The sequence below is a fragment of the Glossina fuscipes genome, unplaced genomic scaffold, assembly GCF_014805625.2.
Source record: "Glossina fuscipes isolate IAEA_lab_2018 unplaced genomic scaffold, Yale_Gfus_2 3, whole genome shotgun sequence".
Classification (NCBI taxonomy): Eukaryota; Metazoa; Arthropoda; class Insecta; order Diptera; family Glossinidae; genus Glossina; species Glossina fuscipes.
In genome coordinates, this window is record NW_023998417.1 from 13,195,462 (window position 1) to 13,207,720 (window position 12,259).

The 12,259-nt window shown below is 34.2% G+C and overlaps 2 protein-coding genes across 2 annotated transcripts in view; one reads left to right on the forward strand and one right to left on the reverse strand.

Annotated features, from left to right (window-relative positions):
- Positions 1-12,259, forward strand: part of LOC119634406 — a 104,409-nt gene that overhangs the window by 62,306 nt on the left and 29,844 nt on the right. The gene's annotated exons all lie outside the window — the stretch shown is intronic.
- On the reverse strand, positions 10,551-11,825 carry LOC119634410 (calcyphosin-like protein). Its single transcript, XM_038028555.1, has 4 exons — positions 11,684-11,825; positions 11,214-11,365; positions 10,948-11,125; positions 10,551-10,865 (listed from the first exon to the last, which is right to left on the reverse strand). The coding sequence occupies exons 2-4, from the start codon at positions 11,363-11,365 to the stop codon at positions 10,551-10,553; spliced, it is 645 nt and encodes a 214-aa protein (XP_037884483.1). The 5' UTR covers positions 11,684-11,825.

The window sequence follows — 12,259 nt, forward strand, 5'->3', positions numbered from 1 at the left end:
CCGCATCAAATTCAGCACAAAGGATGTGAACAAAATAAATACATAAACAAGTATACATATATTGAGTTATGTTTACGAATCGATCCGTTCCAAGTTCGTAAGCTTCTGTATTTATTTACCATTTGGGTAATTTAGCACAGAGCCTGATACAAGATTCTCTTTATTATATATGTAAAGCGACTTTCTAGTCGTACCGATCTACGATTAAAAATTTGCGTCCAGTGTGCAGCGAAATGAGAAATATGAAACACGTTTCGCTATTCCATCTAAACCAGGCATGGCCAACCACCGGCCCGTGATGTCATCCAGTCTAGCCGGCCCGATGCGTTTCAAATGTCAAGTAATAGTGTTCTAAATGCCTTATTCTGACCATTGCCATGCGATATGAATATTGTAAAATTCGTCCGTTGATGAAAACAGTTGGCCATCCTTGATCCTTGATGGTACTTTAAACATGATACAGCAGATGTATTGTTTTTGCCTTAATACATGAGACGGAGAATCGTGGCTTCGAGTGTTTGTGCGAACAGCCCTATACGAATGTTCCAATGAGATTGAAGTACATGTCGACTTAAACTAATACATGTACATAAATACTTTTATCAAAAGAGTAAATAGCCTTTAACTTTTACAAGATATAATTTATTGTTGCACTTATGCATAGCGTAATGGTATTCTTTGTTTGTGTCTATGTAAATTAGAAAAACTCATATTACGCTTAAAGTTCTTGTATTCGTTTTCGGTACAGGTTTTCGCAGAATAAAGTCATCTTATCGCATCCATGAATAATAAAAAAAATTTAAACCTTTTTCTTTTTTCATTTTTTTTTTTTTTTACTATATTTTGTTCTTTTCTTATATTACTCTTCTTTTTCTCTTGTTTTATACAAGTGCATGACTGGAATTTGTTTTGTTTTTTTTTTTTTTTGTTTCTTCTCCTCCTTAGTATTAAAGTTGTGATCTCACGGATGCGCTTGCAAGCTACAAATGCATAAACAAAACGCTGTTAGTTTTTGCAAAAACATATGAATTTAACGTAAAGCATTTTGTAGCACCGTAAGTAAAAATAAAAATAATAATAAAAACAAAAACAAAAACAGTTACTGTTGGGTGGTAACAAATTTTAAAATGCAAAATATTATACACACAACGTAACGAGAAAACGAAGCCATAGCGTAGCAATAGCACAACAATTGTGTTGGTAGGTGTAGTGGTGGTAGGTACAATGTAACATGTTGCATACTTGATGACTTGGCCTCGCTTGTCATGCTGCTGCTATACGATACAAGTAGTACAAGTAGTAAAAGTAAAAGATGATAACAAAACTGGTGTGCACATGCAGGCACACACTTACATCGCAAAGCACAGCAATCAACAGTAAAATGGAGATTTTAGAATGAATGCATAATTTCAAATTCATAACAGAAAACTTTTACATACACACACATATATACGAACTTATTTATAGAGAGATACACACCTACATGTGTAATGTGAAAATTTTTTATAAAAAGCGTATATAAAAAAATGCATGAATATAACGCGTACAAAATATGCGATTTTTTTTTATTTTTTTTTTTTTTTTGTGTTCATCCATCCCTCTAACAACAAAGCAATAAACGTGGCAAACATAGAGTAATAAAGTTTTTTATGCATTTTACAAAATCTCTCCTCAACACAAGCGCATGCAAAAGCGGACAGCATTGATGAACGGAATACGTACGTGTGTAGTTTTAGTAGAAATGCGTTTACGTTTAGCAACCATAAACCGCCAGGTTGCCGTGTAAGCATTGCCCTCAGTATATTTTTGCATCAATATGCGTATGCAGATAATACAGTAACTACCGAAATTTGCTGTTATAAATTTCATCTCAAGTACATGATAAATTGCCACGATTTTGCAGGTCTTGAGTTTGCGTTATAAGAACACTTTTCGCAAAGAAGTTCTTAAGTAAAAATATATTGAAATTCTCTTTAAATTAGAACTTGCATCTCATATATACATATGTATATACGACATGCAAGTATTTGACTTTCGCTTTAACAGCTATGCTTGGCAATTAATTTAATTGAATTAGCAGCTTGCGTGTCGAGAGTTAAGCGGCAGATTCAATCTTATCATCAAAGCGCTGGCAATTGTTCTTGAAAGTTGTTTGTTAAAAATAAAAAAAAAGTTTGATGGTTTGATTAATTAATTACAAGTTACTTCCAATCCCACCACACAACCTGCCAACAGAAACTTTTTCGGTTTACTCTATCTGTAATGTACACGTCAAGGGTCAACATCCTACTAAATAACTAAATCAGCACAAAACCTCATACTGTACAAACTTATAGTGAAAACTTTTCAATACCACACTTGCTCGGAATGTTTCTCCAATTATGTGAGTAAATTGAAGCCTTGTTTGGAACGTTTTTCCTAGTGATATTTTATGCGGCTGCAAAACTATAACCACAACTGTCGACGTTGCGCATACACATATATATATAAACAAAAAGGCATCATTTTGATCTCGTGTCTTTGAGCACCGTTACCACAGTCGCCAAATTGGAGATAAAAAGCGTATGTATACGCAGCACCCAGAACGGTTTGATATAAGCCAACCTTTTATTATGCCGATCGATTCATAGAGATTTTCTGAATCGATTTAAGCCTACCTAACTGTCTGTCCATATGATGTTCGTACACGTATTTGTGTGTCTCTGCCTATAGATCGCAAATTTTCACATGTTTTGAGAAAATTTGGTGCACTGATCTGTTTTAAGCCAAGAACGAACTATTTTCTCATATAATGACTTGTTTTGAAAAGTCGTCATACGAATAACTGTGCGTTATACGAAGTGTTGCTGCAGGGTATTTAATGGTAGAGCCAGGACCAACTGTAATGTGTTTTCTTACTGGGACTCTCAGTGTTATTGAAAGTAGACGACAAACGTACCTTCAACTACCGTAAGTGATCATCTTAATGATTGCTGCCTTTTCATGTAAGTAAACTATGAACAACAGGCAGGCACCCAATAGCCCTTTCATAGAGAGCTACTTCGCCTATAAATGAACAGAAACAAATTTACGCAAAATTCCGATCTTCCGTACTTTCCTTCTTCTTCCCTATCACATTTCACACGTATTTTCCTTGTGACTTGCTTAATATCCACATCGCTTATTAGCCTTCATTTTTCTCTCAAAAGGGAAAATTAAAATAAATCAAAATTTATAGCAGTATTAACAAAGAAAATCCTTATGTCTATCTAGCAGTTAACATAATTAAGACTAATGCCGCATTTCGCAAATATGAAGGGATTTAGTTGCCATTGATTATATGATTATATGTCGTTTAATTGTAAATTTACTAAGACATCATCTTCCTTCATTCAATCTGGAGAATAGGTGTTTGTAACTGACTAAATAATCTTTTATGATGCAACAAAAATAATAATTAATTTATAGCAGATTATATAAATAAACAAAACGAAATGCGTAAACTAAAGTAAACTTTTAGTATTACATGTGAGCCGCTTACATCCACATATTGCATCTCATATATTTTCTTATACTTTTTTGCTTTTTACTCAATTTTCGTAATCACTTTGTTCATTTCTTAATGTTGCGTAACTCTGAAATGTATATATGCAAAGATATGAATTATTGCGTAGACGGCTTACCTTTTTGAGCAAAGACGTAAATGAGACCTACACACAAAGACTTAATTTCCGGCCAATTAAATTTTATTATCCATTTATAAGAATGGAGGAATGATGAGGAGAAAGGGATATAAAAATATCGGTGATTACGCTTCCAGGCGCAACGATGTTTAAAAATTGCAAACTATTGACACCTTATTAATGCAGAAAAGGCTTTTAGACGCACCACCTATGAGAACTGCGATGAATTGCTTTTGAAAATCAATTCAATAGGTTTCAAAACTTTTTTTAATTAATGCTAACGTTTTTTTTTTTTTTTTTTTTATCTCACTTTAATACAATTATATAAATAGTTGTCAAAACTACGTTTTAATTAAACCAATTTATATGTCAGGCTTCCATGGCGATATTGATATACAATCGAATAATTTCAACAAAAAAGAAAAAAAAAAAAAAAAGACAGCAATTGCACGTGCATGCATGCAACGACTAAATATGCCTTTGAAATATCTATGCTTCGACATTGAACATGCTTCCTGCCTGCATACGTAATGCGAGCACAAAAAAGTCCAGTTTCAATTTGCAAAAATTTAATGAAATTACGAAATATTATTAGTTATAATGAAATACGTACTCAGTTTGCAACGTTACGCAAATCACGTGCGCTCATTAATGCAATAAATACAAAATACCGGTGTGTTCAGGTATTAAAAGTTTCCTGCAACAGATCGTTAAATCAAATCAATTCATTTGTAACATCGAGAATTGCATTTTACGAAGCTTCACAAGACTTCAGACTCCGATCCACTTTCGGCGCTAAAGCACTACAAGCAACAAAACTTGAGAATGCTAATGAAGTTAACCGGTCTCCTGTCCGACTTGATTTACATAGATGGATGAGCTATGAAAAGATTCGAATAAAACCGAAACATTTGTTCTCCTCTTGTTTCGAATTATTCTGCGCATATAAATGGACGGCTTCATCTGTTAGCGACGCATACATAATTTGTTTTTTTAAACAAAGCATTTGCAAAGTATTTAATTTACTTTAAAACTATCGACATGTGCACAAGTTGGCGGATTTAAGTTTTGAACTTTAAAACGTATGAAAAACTCAATTCGGTTTTATTCGAATCTTTTCCTATCAATCGCTTGCAAAGAAGAACAAAGATATGTTTATTTTATGGTACAGCTGGTACCGGCATTCGTAGAAGAAAAACAAAAAAATTAATCCGAACAAGCTATTATGCATACATCAAGTTTGTCATTTCCACAATAGAAATTCGCTTTGAAGAATTCCCGACCTATTTTATATACATACACTTACTACATGTACTTTCGGTCATATTGAAATTCCAAAAGCCTTTAACTTTTTCCAATTGTCTCTCTGATCGAACTTTTATTTTTCTGTTAGTGCGCTCGTTGACCTTTCGCGCCGCACGCTTGGTCGATTCATCGCGCTTTCCTTTACCCTCCATCTGCAACCCATTCTATCAATCACATCCAATCTTGCGGTTAAATCTCTATCGAAGCAGCTGCCTCGCAGTTATTTGCAATCGGACCTTTAAAATTCCCAAGAACCCAAGAGAAGAGAAATTAGAGTGTGCGTTCTACTCACACCCATCTAATATATAATACTTTCGGGACATATTCTTTCGTATTAACAATGGCATTGACTTGTCTTCAATTTGAAAAACTTCGACCTATAATGTTGGGTATTCGATATTCGGCAAATGTTGAGCTTAATTGGTTTATATGGTCCCCATTTGAAATGTTAGCATGTATGTGTTGGTACATCAGCTAAAAATACGTTTTTATATAAGCGTTTATTTGCGCTTCAAATAACATGTTTATGTACATTTGTAGGCATTTGTTATTTTAAGCTAAGGTTTAGAGGCGAATTCCGGCAGAATGTGTGTACGGACGTATATGTTTATTATGGATAATTAGATGCATGAAAATTTCGAGCTTTGAACTGTGTTAAAATTTATTACTAGCAAATTACCAGCAATATTTTTATGGCTTTAGTGAGCCGTAAGGCTTTTATCGCAATTAACATAATACTTAGTATTCACCATAGCGGCTGTGGCGGCTCCAAAATGCGAGATATCTAGTGTTAAATGTTAAAAACTCTTTTCAATATAATATTTGCATAATAGAAAACATAAACATTTACAGGTACTCCTGCCTACAACCAACCCTTCGACCATTCTCATCACCAATAATACATTTCATGTTTATAAATCTAAAATTTCCATTCTGTTGGCATGCATCCAAGTACTCTGTTTTTATGAACGCAAACAAACGTGAATAATTAATCGAAAGCATTTTATATTCAGTTACAAATTTTTTGCTTTTATTTCCCGACAGTCTTGCGTCTATTGCGATTTCGAAACTATCCATAGTCTAATATTGCGTTGGCGTTTTGGGCGGCAGAGAACTATCTCGTTGCAGTTGCTTTTAGAAAGAAAGATTTTTTTTCCTTCCTAAAAGCGTCCAAGGAGATGCGTACTATATATTCTCGTAATTAAACTGTTCTGATTGACGACAATCCAAACATAAGCAGATGTATAAGGAAGGAAGTGCGCTACAATTCAGTTCAGACTGAATCGTAGGAGAATCCCAAAATCGATGGCTCTATGTTTATGTGTGAGTATTAGGACGTATAGGGTGTATAAGGCGTCAGTGGGTGTTTTTCAGCTTGACAAGAATCGACTGACTTCAGAATTGTTGCATACAACACAAGCGATCATTCGCGGCCTGAATGGGCGAAAGCAACGCAAGAGCCTCTCGCTTTTTCGACGAGTAGTTAATATGCCGTCAAGAAAAGGAAGGAAATATATTTTTTTGAATTTTACCTAACGGAAGTAGCGAAAGACAATCTGGTTTTTCTGGACAAAGCTTTACGATCACCATTGCAGTTTTAAAAGAGAGAGTTGAACAATGTATATAAACGTTTGATACATCAGAAGATGATAGCAAGCTGATGGATTCGAAAAATATTCGTTTTTTTCACATTTCGAATGCGTTGGTTGCGAATTCATTAACTTATAATAACGATACGGAAATTAGGATGCTTTTAAAAACCAATTTATTCTCCGATATCATGCATATCAATTACTTAGAGATTTACCAGAAATTAATCCAAACATTGCAGCTACTAACACTATCATCCCTACCGGCTCGTTGGATATAGTGTTTAATACCGTAACGAGTAACGAACCCATTTATCTTATACAACTAAAAATGCTTTTGTATAAAACATGAAAAATTTAGCCAAAAATTTTCGACAATTTTAAAATATTATTAACACATATACACAAACTCACTCGCAAGTGCATACACGATTAAGGATAAATAGTTAGGGAAAATGAAAAAAAAAAAGAAGAAAGAACAAAAAAAAAAAAAAGGAGGAAAACACAAACTAACAACAAGGATGTTATGTACAATTTCCTCTTTTATGGTTTTCAAGAGCCAGTAATAAATTTTATACGAAACAATTTTTATAGCAAAGCTTACAAAATATGCACGTATGTAACATACGTCTATCTAAAAAGGCACACATAACGATTCCATATATATATATATATATATATATATATATATAATGCGCTCAGCACGCTACATTCTTCCATCTTTTCTTTGTGAACGTATTGTTGTTTGCGATAGTGGTTCTTGTTCTATTTTAGTAGAAAGTAGTTGGTTTCCTTCCTTGCGCGTGCTTGCACACACATATCGCCTATGTGGTGTAAAAAACTCTCATGCATGCATACATACATGCATAGGGACGCACCCATTCGAGTAGTGAGTGTGTGTGTGAGTGTGTGCATCTGATTGTACTTATCTAGGAATACAAAGCAGTTTACATGTGTTTTCTACTACTATTTCATGCTATTGACGTTGTTGTTTTTATTGCCGGTGATGCTATTGCCGTTATTGCAATCGTTGCTGTTGCTGTTCTATCCGAATAAAGCCAGCAGCCAGCAGCAGCCAGCAACACAACAGAATGTGGTAAATATTGTTTTCGGCTTATTTAAACGATTGTTAACAGAATTTTATCGCTTCTCTTCTCTTCATTTTCCTTATTTGTCTGCCTCCGATACGTTTATAATAAATTTAAAAAAAAAAAAAATACTACGCTCTTTTAGTTTGTTTTTGCTCGAAAAATTTGATTAAAAATTTGTTTAATTTTTAATTTCCAATTCGCGGTGCCCTCTCTTCACTTCACTTGTATGCATGTTTGCGAATATGTATGAATTTTGGTTGTACACCCAACAAGGTTTAGCGGGTGTACGCTAAATATGCCTCCCGGTTTGCATCTTAGAGATCACGTGAGGCGCGTATCTTCTTAATTAACTTACATTGAATCGCTTTATTGCTGTTCGCTCTATCGTCTGTCGATCATGTGCTCTTAGAGCGGTTGTTCGATTTGAGATATGGAAAAATAGAAATTGGCGTACAATACAAATAGGTTTTATAATAGGGCAGAAAATTTTATATGAAAATTTAAAAATATTATTTCAATTTCATTTTATATTTTTAAATGTTGAATGGTGGGTATCGAAGCATCGCCCCAAGGGTGATGTACTTTCTTTTTTATTTATTTATTTTAATATATATATATATATATGATTTATCACTCGTTGCACGCATGAGTGTATGCTGTGTAGAGCTACAATTGCCAAACGTTTGAACGTTAAAACATATGTTTGTTGCATTTAACAGTCATTTCCGTTACATGTTCAGCTTTAAAAGCTTTTTATAGTAACATCCGTTACTTGATAAACGTATTTAGGGCAATAGATTACAAAAAAAAAAAAAAAGAAGAAATAAATGCAAACAGAATACAAGAAATTTTCCGGAATTCATTTAAAATTTATTAATGAAAAAACACACTATGTGCGTGTGTGTCGTGTGTGCGTCTTTCTTTCTTTCTTTCTTTCTTTCTTTCTTTACTTTTTTTTCTTGCTTTTGTCATTAAATTTAAAATTCGCCATACAGTGTAATATTAAATAAATGCTCTTTGCGCGATATCTGTAAACGTACTGGGAATGTTTTCACTATTTTTTCTATGCCGCGTAAGCAGAAGAAGAACAAGAGCAAGAGCAAGCAAGAAAAGATATGATTGGGGAATAATGTCTTTGCCTCAGTTTTCATTCAATTGATAAGAGATTACAATCAGTTCACGATTAGGACAAGCGTAGTATACATATGTCATGAATGCCATGTTTCCTTGACGATCTAATTTCTAAGAGGAGAACTTATTTTTAATAGGAGGCATTGTTGTGTTTCTCTTCTCTCACTTAAGATCTTCCTTCATTTGTAACAAAAAACATTTACAACTTTCGTTAATGTATGTATGTGGATTGATTATCCGATAAGTTATTTGCTATATCTGCAGTGGAAGATTGGATGGAGAGCGCGTTGCAGAACTCTCTCTAATCAAATCCACGAAAGCTTTCGTATCCAAATCACACTCTTACGTTCATCAAGAACAACCAGTGCTTCCCGTGAATATATTTTACATAGAATATAGTTTACCTTATACTTCGATGGACATGGGCATACACACAAATCAACAATTACTATGACACATTATTAATTGTCCGTCCGTCACGTTATCGCTTGATTTGCTAATAATTCATTTTATCTGTGGGAAATAGAAAAAAACCTTTGCGAGGGCATGTTAACATAAAATATGTTGCTGCAGCCAGAAAGTGCAATGAAACTTGTATCAGTTTTCCTATAAGATTCGTAAGCTTTTCACATTCAGCGGTCACCTGTCGAATTCTCTCTCAACAATTGGAATAAATAAAGATATCAAATAAATTAAATAATTTAGAATCACAGAAAACTAATATTTAGCCGAGTGTCGAATTGCAGTTAAACAATTCGTCCCCGATCAGTTTCAATAACTTTAAATCGCATTTTCAATACACAACGACGTTAGTTCAATAAACGACTAATAGTGTTTGAACATTAACGTGGCAAGCTGGCGCCACGACGTGAGTCCACATCAAGACAACAACTATCAATGAGAAGAACATTTTGAATTTCTTGAAATATTTAGCGCACATATCGCACTAAATTTGCACAATTGAGCCACAAAACTAACACACACTTGCATATACAAAAGTAAGTGTGTACAGCATGTTTGCATTTCATTTAGAATTGCACTTCCGTTGCTGCTATTGTTTTAAGGATATAAACAAACGGCCATAACTTGATTTGCAAGAAACTCTTGTGTTAAACTTACCTGCATTCGTTATTAAATATTTCTGGGGGCGATCTAATTGCATTGCCTAGTGATATACGCACCCATGTACAGTAGCTGTTTTGTTGAAAAGCTTCCATAACGAAATGGAAAGAACATGCGCTCGCTACTTTCGTTTTGTTTGGTTCAATTCAGCAAAGGACAGCGAGTAACAGTCGAAGGATTTTTAAAATTTTCTACTCATTCTCAACTTGAATTGAACTATGAAACACATTTATATCTTTGCTATATCATTCACTTGAAAACCTCATTTCGGAAAGATAGAGAGATGGTTTGCACACAGATTTTCAAATTAAATCGTGGGTTTTGTTGAAATCCGAGTAGTATGTGATAATCGATCGAAGGGGTCGAAATCCACTTTGTTGGTAGATTCGCCTGCTAATAAGATTGAAGGCCATTGTAGGTGGGAGAAAATTAAAATGAGTCCATGGTAAATGCAACATCACGCCAAACTGTATCAATTAATTGCTAGTCATTAGATTGCTGCGACCATAATTCAAAGGACAAAAGACAGTTGAATTTTTTTTTTTTGTAAATTTATATTTGTAAATAATGAGGACATCGTGCTATTCTAGTGATACATATTTTAAACAACGAAATTTAATGATTAACAACGTACGTCTCAGTTAATTCGTTTAAAGTTTATAAGATTGTCGCATGATTAAATCAAAATAGGCATCGCTGTCGATCGAGGCACTTATGGTGGCGTAATAGTTAAGGAAATCTTCTTTGCTTACTTTGCCATCATGGATGCCACAGCTTGTATCGAAGTGCTCCAAAAATCGACCAAGTATCTCCTTTTCGGTTAACTCCCCGCTCAGGTATTTCGGATGATACTTAACCGTGTACACATTTTTCAAATCTTCCGCGGTAATCATTCCATCACCGCTGCGGTCCATTTTCTGAAAAGCTCTCTCGATCAAGTCGAATCGGCCCTTATTTATCGTAGGCTAAAATGAATCGCAACAGTTAATTAAAGCAGAAATCAGACGGATTTTACATTTGGACTTTATTCATCATTCATTGAATTACCCTCAATTTGCTTAGGAACTCATCCATATGTATAGAGCCATTATTATTCTCGTCAAATCGCCGGAACATGTACTTACTTTCGTCTTCATTAAGGGGTAGACCAGCTTGCTTTATACCATCAATAAATTCCTTCTCATGCATAAGTTTATCGCCATTGCGATCCATATTGCGAAAGGCTCTTAAAATTTTTAAAGAAAAATGAAAGGAAAGAAGGATAGACATTACGAACAGATGGAAGTTTTGTCTTTCGATTTGACTTTATATACCTGGCCAAGCCCAAGATGCCTTTAGCTCCTTTAGCATAGCACATAAGTCTTAATTTTTCCACGGGATCCTTGTCCATGCCATTGGCCAATTCCCGTTTTGCTTGATTGATTAGTTTAGCTTCTTTGGAGGTATAATCATCGCGTGATCCCATCTAAAACGAGAAATGCTGTCATAAATGCCCGGGCGACGATGAAAACTGAATTTTTAAAGTCATCCTCACACACCATCTTGATTGATTTTCTTTTCGTATTTATTTAATTGGCTTGAATTTATTGAATTGATTCTCTTCTTTAATAATTAATTAACTGACACATAAATTTTCCCGATTGCATAAAACAAATTTTCCTTTTTAAATTTTCCTTTTACTTAACACGTATTTGAAACATAATTCACGACTGTTTGATTGAAATGAAAAGCAAAGTTTTCAAAGTTTATTGATTATTAGAAATTCTTTTTTCTCATTATTTACCTTTGAAAGTTGCTGACACTTAAAGAAAGGCTTTTACTTTTTGAACAACTTGAAAGTTTTTATTTATATTTATTATGATTGATCAAACTCGCAATTATGTTTTTAATGCGTTCAAACTCAATTATATACTAAAACTTGTATCTCTTAAGAATCCGCTAGAAATTCGCCAATGAATTATGAAAAAACATAAGAGGAAATTAGTGGCGCGTACAAGGCGCGTTTTTAACGTTACAAACATACGCGATCGAATGCGCAAGAATCCATATTTGGATTGCAATATAAAATTGTGTCTAAGCTATTCAACGAGTACGTACGGGTTGCAATAATAAGAAACGGGCGAGGCTTGAGTTATTCTTGAACAACGAACGAATTTATGATGTGTGTCGTGTTACAGAAATTATTATCAAGTTATGCACGAGTGTGTAAAATGTGTATCGAGTAAATCAAGCGGAAACACGAAAACTTGGCTCAAAGTGACAAAAACGTTTTTGTTTTTCACTCTCTAGTTAAGTGGCGCATGTAAGCGCGATTAAAGGGGGCCAGGTCTCTTTCTAATTTGCTTCATAAATAAGTCCA